Source organism: Chiloscyllium plagiosum, chromosome 14 (assembly GCF_004010195.1).
Source record: "Chiloscyllium plagiosum isolate BGI_BamShark_2017 chromosome 14, ASM401019v2, whole genome shotgun sequence".
Taxonomy (NCBI): domain Eukaryota; kingdom Metazoa; phylum Chordata; class Chondrichthyes; order Orectolobiformes; family Hemiscylliidae; genus Chiloscyllium; species Chiloscyllium plagiosum.
The window spans coordinates 29,488,278-29,503,987 of NC_057723.1; the positions used below are offsets into that span (position 1 = coordinate 29,488,278).

Here is a 15,710-nt window from a genome sequence, read left to right on the forward strand (position 1 = left end):
CAGAGCTCTCTTTGTGCACCTTCTGGAAGAAGAAACGTGAGCACGTCTCGTCCTGCTCCACCGAGCGGACCCTGGACCGGAAGATTATTTGGAGACCTCAGAAGCAAAGAGCGAGGCTTGCTGGCCCTTCACCTCCTTGAGGTCCTCCGTGACATTCACCCCCATCGTCTGCAGCAGGAGCAGGTTCTGCATACTTTCCTGGAGCTGGGACAGTTTTCCCCGCCTCTCTCTCGCCTCCTGAACACCTTTGAGGATGAAGAACCTCTTAATGTTCCCTTTTACTGTTTCCCACCAGTCCGCTGGGGACTCAAAAGAGGGGCTTCACGGTTCTCCAACCTGCGTAGTCCCTCTTGAGCTCCTCAATGTTTACCGGGGTCAACAGCTTGGTGTTCAGCTTCCACGTTCCCTTACCAGCCCACTGCTCGTCCTGTAGGTGACAGTCGGCCAGCAGGAGGCAGTGGTCGGAGAGGAACATCGGCTTGACATCGGTGGATCTGACCGAGAGCGTTCGGGACACAAACAGGTAATCTATCCTTGAGCGGATAGACCCGTCTGCCCGTGACCAGGTGTATCTACGCTGCGCTCCGTCTGCAGGGGCGCTGAAGACGTCGTGCAGCTTGGCATCTTTTACCGTGTCCATCAGGGCTCTGGACGTGGTGTCCAGTTTACTGTCCCCCCCGCCGGATCGTCCATCTGCATCAATGATACAGTTGAAGTCTCCGGCCAGAATGACCGGCCTGGACGTAGCCAGCAACAGTGGACAGCCAACCGATCACTCTTACCCACTGGGGCGTACACATTAATCAGTCTCAGGGGAGCATTCCTGTACATGATGTCGGCGACGAGGAGGCGCCCGCCCACCACCTCCTTAACCTCGGAGATGGTGAAGTTTGGGGGGGTTGTTTCTTTGAGAATTAAAACTGCTGGTATTGACTGGAAAAAAGCAAAGTCTTGTATTTTTACAGGTTGTGATTGTAACAGCAATTGGGCGTCAGAGAACAATGACAGGAAACAAATAAACATTTAAAGGGGCCTCGCAACTATCAAAACACACTCTACATTTCACAACCGCCATTGCAGCCTCACAGCTTGTGATTCTTAAATCCCATCCTGAAACCCCACTGGAAACACAACCCAGAGTTTGGCATAAACCCTGCAAATATCAATTCTTCCCCTGCATGAAGAATTAGAGAGCTGTTAGCGGTTGTGGACCTGTGCACCAGAATCATGCTGAAGAGATGTAAAGAAGATTAGGGACACAGTCTGAGCTCAATCTGCTGGATGCACAAATTAGTAGATTTTTAAAATTTAGATAATTAGAATGATTTGACATTTTTCTTATTTAACTGTAAACATAGAATTTCTTAAAATCAATTTTAGTACATAGTTTTATGTTGAATAAGAGGAAAAACTAAAATCTACCGGACCTATCACAACTTTTTATAAGAATAACATTCACATTTTTCCACTGAAAAAATGGCCAGATGTCCTGATTTAACTCCATGATCAATATTACCAATAGAGAAAAAAGCATTGGTCGGAGAAAGGCTGTAAATTTCTCCATATTCCTTACAAATAACTCTTCATAAATGTGTGAGAGCACATTGCTTTTGAAATTGGTATGTGTTATATCCATTTTCTAGGTATGAAAAGGACAAAATATTTAAAAGACTCACTGTGTAGCTCAGAGAACCAGGAATTTGCCTTGTAATTGTTTGGCCCTATTGATTGGCCTTATTGATTGACCAATTCAACCTGTTGCACCCTTTCATGGTGCATTACGCACTCCTGGAACTTACTTAAAGGATGCCACTGGTGACATAAATTGTCCAAATTTGACTTATGTAGTGCAATGAGCTTCCTATGGGTGTACATCCAATGCTTGAAATTTCAGTTGACACCTAAGGACTAATTTTATGGCCAAGATTAATTTCTATCAAGTCACATAGAAAAGAACATGTTGCATGTAATTGGATAATACAAGAGAGAAGCGAGTACTGTATGTAGAACGTGATTCTGATTTTTGTATCAAAGGTTGTATAATTTGAAGTGTATATGGTGTGTAAAGCTTCTTGTCAATTTTATGTTGTGCAGGTTTGCATCGGTCACCACAGGGTCCTGATCTAGCTGCTTTATATTCTCTGTCTCCTGGTACTGCAGGACAGATCACCCCGACAATAGGCTGGTAAGTGATGCATCGCAAAATGTGATCTAAACATCAAAGTTGTAAGACAGCCAAGGATGCTCATGGATGCACTTCTTCTGTTTGGATTGCCTGCTCCGAAAAAAAATTAACAAAAAGTCATGTGCCTTCTGACCATGATCATTGCTGAACCACAAACTAATCCAGTCCTTTGAAAAGGATTATTGCTTGTGGATTCAGAAGATGATCACCTGAGGAATAATGCAGTGGAACTAGGCTCTCCTCACATTTATAGGTGGCTATGCTCCAAAAGGAATTGATTTCATTAAGGAGAGAAAACCATTATAGGAACAATGATATGGATCAAAACTGGTGTCCTTATTAAAAAGCATTAATATTCAAGCTTGCTGTTATATTTGCTGATGATCATTGGGTGAAACTGTCTCTGTTAATCTGTCTTTGACAGCAGGTAAATTAGTGATTATATTTTCAGTTAACTATGGTCCAGCTGATGGTGTAAGTTATCTATGATGATGGCAGTAAAATCCAAAAGATGAATTAAATAATGAAGTTTAGAAGTGTATATGTTTTGTCTGCTTTCCTTCCTTAAAATTCAGTTTAAGGTGATGGCACACACGTTATCTTGAAAGATCATTGTGCATCTCGCAAGATCTTTGTTTCTGAGTAAATTTAGTACACGGATTCTACCATGATGGTGCCAGAAAGCACCTGGTTTCGTACCTGAAAAACCCTGGATTTGTCCTAACTATCTCCAAGCAATAGGGTACATTTGGACCATCATCTAAAATTATGGCAGCAATGTCTTGGTTCTAAATAGCCTTTGCATAATTCATCATAACTAGTTATCAATAACATTCTTGTGTATTCCTGAATTCAAATTTAACATTTCAGTTTATATAGTGATTGTTGTTTTATTGCGGTTATTTTCTTTCATTATATTCAATACTGTACTGACACAACTCAGTTACTAATTCATTAATTTATAGTAATATATCACATGCATAATAAGCATCTCGAAGATTTCTCATATCTGTGTTTTTTATAAATTCCAACACTTTGGTTATCTGAGTCGTTGTCATTATTTTATGTATTAGCTCCTTTCAGTGAAGTCAGTAATACTGCTGAGAGAATGGGATGAAAAAACTATTTTTTAAAAAACCCTTTTTTCCCTCCCTTCCCTAATGCTCTCTGTTCCTCTTGGACCACATACAATGCCTAACCAAATGGAGGTGAGCAAGATGTTCCCTAGGTTCTGCTTATGCTGCAATATGAAGGGCTCCTAAGAGGTTGTACAATAATGATATGTTGGATGGCAAGATCATATCCTGTAGAAAGACAACTTGTCTCATCTGCTCCCACCTCTGTTCACAGTAGCTAGTTTCAATAATTTGCCCCATATGAGAGAAACCGCAGGTATTATTTTATATCCAAACATGGAGAAATACTCTTTGGAAATATAAATCCTAACTGGACTACACCCCCCCCCCCGCAAAAAAATTACAAATTTGAAAATACTACACACACACTAAATTACCTTGAAGCGTGCTAACTGTTGGTACAGTAAGGCAATCTTGTGCAATCAATTCCTTTTATCTATTCTGTGTGGGACTGTCTTGCTTTGAGAAATTTTCTGCAAATTTGAGATATAATTTGTATTTTTGGCAAATTCAGAAGTGGGAAAGCAGGATTTATCCTGAAAAATACTGAATTGTAAGAAAATTAGCCTAATTCGTTGCTCAGATATAATATGTAAAAGAGTTATATCTTGATCAAAAAGGATTTGCAAAATAACATTTGCTTACATAATAACCTTGTAAACTTATTCATACATTAAAAACGTTTACTTGGATTTTCAAATCTTTTATGAATTTTAAATACTTCTGTTGCATCCATTCTCCTATTACAACAGTCCCGTAAATTCTGAGATTACCGTTCTCGAGATGCTTTCAAATTTGTGCATTTTGATACTCATCATTTGCCAGAGCTGCCAAATTAATGTTGTCTGCAAATTTTGATAATTTGGACTTAATCCCATGATTATAAAAAATAAATAGTGACTGAAGAAACTCCAGGCATTCCACCATTAAATGACTATTAATTAAAATACCCCAGGTGTTACTGGTTGTTTCTCACCAACTGGCTATTTACTAACCTATTTTTATATTATTCCATCCATTTATGCTCTCATAATTTGAATAAGTCCAAGATGCATTGTTCTCACTTTTTCCTGATGTTCAACAGGTAAATAAACTGTCTGACATACTAAATCAGGAAAATTGATCATTTGTTCTCCAATTCCTACTGAGTTGATTGTTTTCTGAGTGCCACTGTGACAGGGAGAGGAAATTACCAAATAAGTCATTCCTTACTTTAAAGTGTGCTCATATGGATGGTGGATAAGGACAATAATTGTGTCTGATATTTCAAGATTGAATCATCTGATGTCATGTACTATTTAGCCTCACAACTGAGGAATAACTAATTGGGTCAGATGCCAAATAGCAGTGGCATCAATGGATTCACTCCATCATAAGTCACTGTCTTCAACAGAGGAAGAAATTAAAAGGAAGATGGAAATAAAACTCCTTCAAACAGAGAGAGATTTTCATCACACATTCTAGGCTGAACTGAAATCCAGTGTCCAGAGGTGAAAGAGGAGCAGTCCATTAAACAAACAAATTCCCTAAGTTCATGTTTTTACATCCCAGTTTCTTCAAATCTATCAGGAAGGAAAACAATGGTACTTTTAACAGTATAGATGCATACATTGATGAAGTGCAGTCTATCGTTGTTAAGCTCATGGGTAAAGGCTGTAAAGCCGAGAAGCTGATAGATCCTTTTCTCCCCTGATCCCAGGCAAGGTCAGTCTGTCTATCCAATTACATCATGTGGATTTAGACAACCTTACTCTTCACCGCTTCCACCCAGCACTTCCATATCCAGGTAGGTATGGGCTGTGTGAGACTAGCTAGCAGCAAAGCCAGTCTCATAGCTTGCAGCTTCTGCCAAGACTTTGTCCAGTAGGCACTGTGACAATGGTTGGTGATTTGATTCTTGGAATAGAACTAGCGATATGCTGAACCTGGGTCTCAGTTCCAATCAGCACTCATCTGCTTGTAATTTACTGTATCTCAACCAGTTTAAGGTGGCTGAGCTCTGGTGAGTACTGAGCCCCAGGTATTGCTTTCCATGTGCCCTCACTGTCTAATAACAGGATCGCTCTCCAGTACTGTGACATCAGAGCCTTGTGTTATTCCACAAGCTTCAAAACCTTGAAAAATGCTACTAATTTATGAACTAAATGCTAATGTCAATTTGTCATACATAGATAAGTACCAGAAGCAATGTTGCATGTGGTTCTTTTCAGTACCTGAATAATGTGGACCTGATGATGTTAAGCGTGTGTGTGTGTGTGTGTGTTCATAACTACACAACATTGATGACACATTGCTGGAGAACGACCCTACGAATGTGATACTGTAATCATGTGTTTACAAAATGAGATGCACTGCACAGTGAAGCCTGGTTGAATAGTTTCGGACCCCAGCTCCACTTATCTCCCATCCATGCTTGTTCATCAACCAAGTGTGGGTGGAGGTGACAAGAGATGGGATAAAAAAAAATCCTGACCATTTTTGAGGTAATCATTAGTGCAGTGCCTGAGCAGTGACTAGGAAGCACATTAATAATGCCTTTGATTTTAAAAAAAGTTGACTTCAACACTGCTCCATAACAAACACAGGTTAAATTAATTCCTTCCAATTTGAAGAGAATATAGGTCTGGGAAATGGCACCGCAATATGCTAACCATAATCACCAACCAGCACTCTGTCTAAGTATGGCTGCTGATTGGGAATGTGGGATTTGTGAATTCACCCCGAATATATTGCTGTGTTCTCACACATGAAGATAACTCAGTTTAAAAATGAACTAATCAAAGGGAAAAGATTTTCTTGTTAATTGTCAAATCTCTGAGATGATGCAAATCTCATCAAGAAAAAGAAATCACATCTGTTGTCAGTGTCAGGACCCCTTAAAAAGATTTAACAGGATTCCCTTGCTAAAAAAAAACTATTCATAGTGTAGAACTGAGTTGTCTGGAACCAAAAGGAGACTGGTATAAGTTGTGTTGGCGATAGTAAATTATATTTAGTATGAACGTATTCTGACTCGGAATGGGAAGAATTAGCTAAAAGACACGTAGTTGATTACTACACAGGGAGTACTGCTGAAAAAACATATCCATGTGGAAATTATGTATGTCAATATTTGGATTACATTTGCAACCATCATAATAGCTTTGCTTACGAGTGCTTACATCAGGGCTTACAACACATGAAAAAGTTACTATGCTAAAAAAGATATGCTACTTCTTGAGGAACATAGCGCAAAATGAGCTCGCTCCCTCAGGGGAGAACAGAAAATTGGAAAGACAGATTAGCTTTATATCTTCTTCTATTACAAGTAATTTTTCTTTAAAGTAAACCGTGTCCTTTAGCTTATTTTGACAAAATACCATAACATCAAAGAATAGTCACTTTTCCAAGAGTTGCCTTTGAGTTTCAAGTATAATTGGACCAATACAAAAGCAGAACATTTCAGTGGCTGGATTCCAAACTAAAAGAAAAGCATCTGTGGGGAGAAAAACAGAGTTACTATTTCAAATGGCTATGACAGGTATCCACAACTGACTCTCATTTTGCATCATAAATGAAGAAAGTTAGAGGTGTAATAGATTTTAAGCAGGCACAATGACAAGGAAAAAGGGGAGTAGGAATAAAGAACAAAAGGTTTATGACAGGCTGGAAGACCAAAGAGATCAACTGATGAAGGAGAAGGCATTATCAAGGCTATCAAAGCTTAAATATAGCTTGACCTTTTTTTTCATTATTCACATATTTATCATGAAATGGGACTCCTCTCTGATTATTTAATTATCATCCAATTATTCACCAGGATTCACTGTAATTTTCCTTATTACTTTTATTTTTCTAAGATGTATCCTTTGTGCTTTTGTCTGTGATCCTTAAGATTATGATTTAGGGGACATCTATCAATAATTAAGTGTTTTTTCGACAAGATGAGGGTATCACTTAACCACTGTTGAATGTATATGTGCAGCTGTAATATATGTCTACCACTGATTTTCATATCTTAATTCTATTACAATTGGAACAATGTCAACATGTCAGCTTCTGATAAGCTGTGATTACCACTCTATTACTACATAAAATGACCCTGGTTTGATTATTCTTTTTGATGAAACAGATCTGAATCAAAATTTATGAATTGTTGGATATCTGTGCATGTAGAAGCTAATTTAAGACAAAGGCATTTGAAAGGTGTAGAGCAAGGTGAATAGTGTCACATCAGCCTTGTGTTACACGCAAGTCAGGAGTCTGATGGAATACTCGCCACCTGCCTGAATGAGTGCAGCCCCAACAACACTCAAGAAGCTGTACACAATCCAAGACAGAGCAGCCTACTTGATTGGCACAGCATCCATAAGTATCTACTCTCTCCACCACCGATGTTCAGTAACAGTAGTGTGTACTATCTACAAGATGCACTGCAGGAATTCACAAAAGATCCTCAGGCAGCATCTTCCAAACCCACAATCACTTCCATCAAGAAAGACAAGGGCAGCCGATACAGGGAACACCACCACCTTCAAGTTTGCCTCCAAGCCACTCACCTTCCTGACTTGGAAATATATTGCCATCCTTCATTGTCACTAGGTCACAATCCTGGAATTTTCCTCCCTAATGGAATTGTGGGTCAACCCACAGCAGGTGGACTGTAGCAGTTCAACAAGGCAGCTCACCACCACCTGCTGCCTCACAGTGCCAGAGACCTGGGTTCAATTCCCGACTCAGGCGACTGACTGTGTGGAGTTTGCACGTTCTCCCTGTGTCGGCGTGGGTTTCCTCCGGGTGCTCCGGTTTCCTCCCACAGTCCAAAGATGTGCAGGTCAGGTGAATTGTCCATGCTAAATTGCCCGTAGTGTTAGGTAAGGGGTAAATGTAGGGGTGGGTTGCGCTTCGGCGGGGCAATGTGGACTTGTTGGGCCGAAGGGCCTGTTTCCACACTGTAAGTAATCTAAACCTTCTCAAGGGCAACTAGGGATAAATGCTGGCCAGTCACTGATGCTCGAATCCCACAAAATGAATAAAGAAAGACACTACACTTGATATCCACATACACTTCTATTGAAGTCAGGGGGGTTGGTGAAGGTATAATGGGTGAGCCATGTAATGCCACTAATTTGCATAAACATGTTTGACCATCTTCTTCCCCAAAGCCTCGTTCAACATGAATGTAGGCGGCAGAATTGGAACACGCTGTGTTCCTCTCTTTGTCTCAAGGATCGATATCAGTAACAAGTTTCCTAACTCCAGTCCAAACTTGTTTTCCTGAATTTCTTTCACAGATTCACCTTTTCTTACCTAAAGTCCATGAATCATGTAGACCACACCAACCTCACCCAGTTGGCTATTCTTCACATTAGAGGTCAGACATGAACATTGGATGCCTATGCAACTGTAGGGGCATTATGACCCATATTGATCTGTTCTTGTCTAATTACCAAAATAGTTCACCTTCAACCTGCTACAAGTCGGAACAAGACACTTGGCTGTTATTTTTACTCCTTCCAATCTTTGTGGCTCAGCACCTCACTCAGGCACCTGTTCTAATTCAGTGTTTATATTTTTTAGACATTAATCTACTAATCTAATCGGCAATGCCTGGGAGCTATATTCCATTTGCCTATATGTGCCAGTTCCATCTATACACACCCACTAACAAATTAAAACAGCCATGATGTGGAGGTGCTGGTGTCGGACATGGCTGGACAAAGTTAAAAATCGCACAACACCAGGTTATAGTTCAACCGATTTGTTTGGAAGTACTAGCTTTCAGAGTGCTGCTCTGAAAGCTAGTGCTTCCAAATAAACCTGTTGGGCTAATAACCTGGTGTTGTGTGATTTTTAATATTAAAACAGTTTCTGTGTGAGCCACGCAATGATGTTGTCACTGAGGAAAATATAGCACCAAAATGACTTTGCTTGTTTGCAGGTTTCCCCATCCTCTGGTGTTGGGCCCTCCAGGCATGCACTCTACAGGGATCCCCCATCCTGCTATTGTGAGTGCTTCAGGCAAACCAGACATGAATCAATATGACAGTGGGCTGCGATCCATGTAAGTAATGAGACTGAAAGTACACTGCATTGCTTACGCATGCATAGGTGGAAAAGCAGTGATAGCTTTTGTTTCTTTGTGTAGCTGTATGGGGTCCAATTATGCATGTCTCTTTGTGGGGTACAGGGAACATTTCTTGTTCCAGTCCTACTTGGGCTCCGGTCTGCAACCCTTTCTCCACTATGTTAATGGCATCATTGGGCTGCTTCCCTCTCTCACCCAGAATTGGAAATGTTTATCAATTTCGCTTCCAATTTCCACCTTACTCTCACCTTTACCTGGTCCATTACTGAATCCTCCCTTCCCTTGACATCTCTGATTCCATTTCTAGGGATAGGCTGGTCACCAACACCCACCACAAAGCAACTGACTCCCATAGTCACCTTGACTATACATCCTCATACCCTACTTCCTGTAAAGACTTTATTCTCCCAGTTCTCTGTCTCGATCGCATCTGTTCCAATGATGCCAACTTCCACAAGGAGGCTTCTAAAATATCCACCTTCTTCCTCAATTGAGGATTCCCCACCAACATGGTTGACAAGGCCCTCAGCCGTGTCCGATCCATCTCTTGCACCTCAGCCCTCACCCCCTTCTTCCCTCCCACAATAGCGATAAGGTCCCCTTGTCTCACTAACCATCCAGTAGCATCTACATCCAAAGGATCATAAGCCACTATTTCCTGTATTGCCCTGCATTCCTCCTGATGGCTGAGACGGCACTGACTTGGATTGCAACCTCAGACTAGGTTGGCATGGTCTGGTGCTGTGGGCATCACTGCTGGCCCTGGTGGAACAGGAAGTCCCATCTCTGCACCACCCTAACCAGAGACGCTCCAGGATCCTGCCCAAAAAGTGGGGTGCTTATTTGCCCCTGCCTACCATGTCCGGGGCACTTGTGAACCCTGTCAGACGATTCCAGACTGTTAGTGCTTGTTTGGGTGTAGAGCAGGCTTTTAAAGATAGCATAGGCACAAGGAATACTTGTTCATTCCAGGATATCCAGGGAGCAGCGAGCTCTTCTGGGAATGGTGTGCGGTAAGGTGGGGCTGGAATCAGACATGAGGGATGCCATAAGGGTGAGCTGGTTAGTTAATGAAGTGAGTTTTGACATCTCAAGTGAGATGCCTCCGCCAGACACACATTCCCCTCCCCTCCTTTGTCAACCTTCCGCAGCGTCTGTTCCCTCTGGTAGACCCTGGTCCACTCCTCTTTCACTCCCAGCACATCCCTGCAGCCCCAGGCATCTTCCCATGCAATTGTAGAAGATGCAATACTTCCTCCCTCCTCACTATACATGGCCCTAAATACACCTTCCAGGTGAAGCAGTGCTTCACCTGCACTTCACTCAATCTAGCCGACTGTATTGGCTCCCCACAATATGGCCTGCTTTATAATCTATGCTTTGCACAACAGCTATGTTTTGTCTGCAAAAATGACCCTAAGATTTCGTTTTCTGTCACTTCGACACACCACTCTATTCTCTGGCCAACATCCCTGTCTTAGGCTTGCTGCAGTGCACCAGAGAGGCTCAGCACAAGCTGGAAGAACTGCACCTCATTTTGCACTTGAGGACTTTGCAGCCTTCAGTGCTAAATATCGAGTTCAATAATGTTAGACCTGAGCACCTTCTCCCATATCCCCTCACACCAAGCTTGTCATCACATGGGCTGCTAACCCAAACAACCCATCGTCAGCTACTAATTCTCCCCTCTCCCCTCCCCCTTCTTCATCATATAGACCAACCTTACCCTAGCCACAATCAGTTCTGAAAAAAGGGTCAGTAGACCCAAAATGTTGACTCTGCTTTCTCTCCACAGATGCTGCCAGACCTATTGAGGTTTTTCAATAACTTCTGTTTTTGGTTTTGTTTTCCATCATTTTTGTGTAGGCTGAATGTTATATTCTTTTGACTAAATATGAGTGACTTTGAATGAGTCCTAGTGGGTTTTCTCGGCCTACCTTACCAAACTCACATTATTAACAAACTACCCTTATGGTATAACCCACGTCTGATTCCAGCCCCATCATAACACACACCATTCCCAGAAAAGCTTGCCACTCTCGGGATACCCTGGAAGGAACCAGCATTCCTTGTGCCTATGCTATCTTTAAAGGCCTGTTGTACACCCAGACAAGCACTAATAGTCTGGAGCTGCCCAACATGGTTTGTGAGATTTGCCACAGGCATGGCAGACAGGAGCAAATTGGCACCCCACTTTGGGAGAAGGTCCTGGAGCTCCCTCTGGGAGTGGTACAGAGGCAGGACTTCCTCTCACCAGCAATGATGGCCACAGCAGCAGACCACGCCAACCTGGTTTGAGGTTGGTACCCAGATTAGTGTATTCTCACCCAGCTGGAGGAATGCATAGTAAATAGGAATAAGGTCAATTACCTTCTCTCTGCCAGCACAAGTGCCACCATCTTGTCTCCGATACTTCACAGTCTCTTCTACTGTACCCTACTTTCACCAAGGCTCATACCCTACCACTCACACTATTAACTGCAATATGTCTCCTCACTTGACCTCATCCACCCCAAACCCCAATACCATGCACTCTGCATGCCATCTGCACTGCCTATTCATTCACTCGGGACAGTTCCCTGTCCGGACAGACAGTGAAAGCTTGGCCACCCAATTTCATCTCCCATAATAGCTGCCTGTCTCATTCTAGGAGGAAAACTGTCCCCAATAAGGCAGAAAGATTCAAAACACGTGGAGAGGTGCCTAGCATGTAGCTCTTTACTCCATACATGGAGAATATCTTGCTTCTGACACACAACCTGAGTGACTGATTGTCCATGATTGCTATTGGAGGCTGCCCTTTATTTGCTGTGCAAGTGCACCTGACCAGAGGCCATCTCTCTTGTCTTGACTGAGACCTGCGGGCAATTATGACAAGCTTCCTGCCTTTGTGTCTGCACTAAATGGCACAGCCAAGACAAAATTAATATGAGCCTGGTAACTCTGGCGGAGGGAGCAAAGCACATGAAAGCAAGGCAAGACAGAGATGCTGTGAATATCCAGGTAGGCGAGGAGTGAGTGAATACTGTGACAGTGAGTGAAGATGCCAGTGATGCAGCTTGGTCCACTCCGTGAACTGGGTGTGCGTTACAATGATAACTGCCAATGCAGCATGAGGGTACAACATTGAAGTGCAGAAGCTTCTTGTAATGACTCAGAAATCTGTCATGAGGGTTCTTAGAGCCTGGCACATACTGGATGTGGACCAGTGCCCATGGAGCATGCCCTGAGATGTTGGTGCCTGATGGAGATCCTGTGGAGCAAGCATCGAGCTGACGTTGCCAGCTACCCACTCTGCTTTCTCTATCAAGGTGACATCTAGCTTAGTGTGTTTGGTAAGATAGGAAGGTGAATATTAATGAGGCAAGTTGGGCCATTATCAAGGCATTAACAAGCAATAGTGCCCCAAACTGGAAACAACACTGCCTAGCAAGAATGTCACCATACTGCTTGTCAAAAGATGGTGCAAGATTCTCCCAACATTGAGATAGAGCTCACTGGACTTCCCATGTGATTCAACCATAGGCCACATTGCTCAGACTCCTGTAAGATTTCAATAAATGACTTTATTGCATGGATGAGTACATTGATGTTATGGTTTTTATAAATTGCTCAACAGTGTAACAAAAATCTTTATGCTGCTGTCATCTCACTTTATGGGGAAAACTATTCTTGGGACTGAATCTGTCTCCCACCCAAAAAATCAGCCCAATAAATGGTGGAGAAGACTATTTTGGCTACTTTGACTCTGTTTCCGAATACTAAATCTACTAGCTAATTTTTTTCAAGATGGCAAGAAATATAATGTTCATCAAATAAGTATTTTTTGACTGTTAGTTTGGTTAAGCTGTCTTGTAACAACTATAAGGAGACCACAGTATTATCTCACACTCTTTTGTATTTTATACGTAAGCATTCTGAAATCTTAAAAATAAAATTCGCCTTCATACAAGGCCTTTTATGTTTGTATATAATGACAACCAGATAATTCATTTCACTTACAAAGAAGATTAATGTGACATAAATTACATAACCTTCTTTTAGTTTTTCTTCCTATATTAACAAGAAAGGGATTGCCATGACAGCATTGCCTCTTTAAGATTTAAGAACACACATTGAAGTAAATTAGATGACTCAAACTGAATGTATTTTCTTTGTTTTGTTGCTCCTCTCTTATAAGTGGTGACCTCATGCTGAGACCTGGTTCTACAGGTAATGGCAACTGTCCAGCACCTTGGCCAAGAAACCATCACTAGCATAGAAGCCTAATCAATATTATCATCCTTTAGTCACTTAATGATCACAGATAGACACTTCCAGCAAGGCTCCTGGAAGAGAATGAAAGGCTTGCATTTATATCCACTTATCTTGGTTGTTGGGCATCTCAAAGCATTTTACAACCAATAATGTAGTTTTGATGTGTATTTGTTACTGTAGTGCAGTAAGGAAGAGAGACTCATCTGATTCTCCCCCCTCCATTGAGGATAGCTGTAGCATCCCTCACTGCCAGTTGAGCTGAAAGTAGCTAAGTCAGCACAAACCATAAATTAAATGGGAGACCTTCTGGTTTGTATGGCTTTGTGATAGGTGGTAATTTTATTCAGCAGAGCATCAAGGGAGCTCAGCAGACTGAACGTCTATGGCCAACATTGTACATTTTCAGTGTGAGGGAGTCTCAGGCTTTAAATTATATACTTAAGGAAATTATATATTTAAGTTATGTATGTACAAGAAAAATCTGATTCACAGTATTAGTATGTTTCATGAGGACAGACAGAAGATAAGGATGATTTTGATTTAATTTCGAGTCACAGGAAAGTGTGAACCTGGAAATAATTATCCTTTTGGCTATATGGAATGCTGAAGCAACTGTTACTTATAAATTACATAATTAAAGAGCTATTTTATATTTGGCACAGTATGAATCAGTCTCCTATTTGGGATAGAGGTTACTAACAGATGCAACATATTAAATAGACAATATTGCTTTATAACTGAAATTAAACTACAAAAGCTAACATTCTCTATCTTTAAATATGTGGGTATTAATTTGCATTTAATGGTAATTGTCATCTTGTGTATAAAGTCCACCTTCTCCACTATTTATGGGAACTGTTTATTTGCCACCTTGGAGAGTTTGTTGGGTGGGATATAGTTTAGGGAGAGAGCCATTCGTGGGACAAAACCTTTCTCCATGTGGCCATGGCAGTATCATGTGGCATCACCGGCATAAACTTTTGTTGTGCTGCTTAACAATTTATTTTAAAATGAATAGAAACAATCATCATGCAATAATGCCATTGTTACCATTCAATGTTCACCCAGAACTTTCAATGAATGCTTCCCTTAGAATGGGGGATTCTGATAATTTGACCAAGTTTATGAACTAGAACATGTTTCCTTTTACTTGCTGAGGGCTGATTATAAGTATTACCCTCAATTACTACATGATGTGGTGATGATTTCATGAGATGTTTGCCATGTTCTCTTGTTTTCTCTGAAGAGTAATAAATATCAGATTGTCAGATCATCCTTTTTAACTTAAATCAGATAGTGATCAGCATTATATGTCAGATCTGTAATGATGCTGAATGATGTCTCCAGCATATAATCCACAATATAAATCAAATCCAGAAAGACAAAATAATTTACTATATAGAAAATGACAATCCAAGTCAATGTTTTGAGCTCATCTTGTTTTCCATTATTATCTTTGAATTTGGTTGAAACCTAGAACAAAGCCTTGGTATTTTGTCTCAGTTAAAGATCTTCTCCCAAAAACCTGCCTCAGATGTTTCTAGCTGAAGAATAGTTTCCATTTTACTTCAAAATGGAGGTGGGATGGGGCATGGTTAACTTGTCCTGCCTTGTGGAAACCAGTGGGATTAAAACTTGATCAGTCCCTTTTCCCACTCCAGTACTTGATCACAACAATTCTGATGCCAGACAGTAAAGATTTCTCCTGACCAGCTTCTTTTATGCACTTATAGATTTTCTTAGTAAGACCAGCATTTGTTACCCACTCGTAATTTCTCTGCAGAAGATGATGATGTGCCATCATGTTGAACTGCAAGTGGTCCACAATTATTGGTTCACCCTTAATGCTGTTAGGAAGGAATTCCAGGATTTTGACCCAATGTCAATAAAGAATTAGTGATTGAATTTCAATTCAGAATAGTGTGTGTCTTGAAGGGAAACTTACAGGTGATGGAGTTCCCATGCATCTGCTCTCTTTGTCATTCTAGGCCCAGGGTATTGAAAATGCTGTCAAGAGAGATTTAACAAGTTGCTACATCTTGTATATGGTACACACTGCTACCAT

At 41.1% G+C, this 15,710-nt stretch overlaps 1 protein-coding gene across 7 annotated transcripts in view; it reads left to right on the forward strand.

Moving 5' to 3' along the window:
* The window catches only part of tcf7 (transcription factor 7), a 225,435-nt gene that overhangs the window by 175,483 nt on the left and 34,242 nt on the right, over nucleotides 1-15,710 (forward strand). For all 7 annotated transcript variants that reach the window (XM_043703431.1, XM_043703432.1, XM_043703435.1 and 4 more), the window contains exons 5-7: nucleotides 2,095-2,185; nucleotides 5,021-5,107; nucleotides 9,242-9,364. In XM_043703431.1, coding sequence (XP_043559366.1) covers nucleotides 2,095-2,185; nucleotides 5,021-5,107; nucleotides 9,242-9,364 — 301 coding nt within the window. The remainder of the gene's footprint in view (nucleotides 1-2,094; nucleotides 2,186-5,020; nucleotides 5,108-9,241; nucleotides 9,365-15,710) is intronic.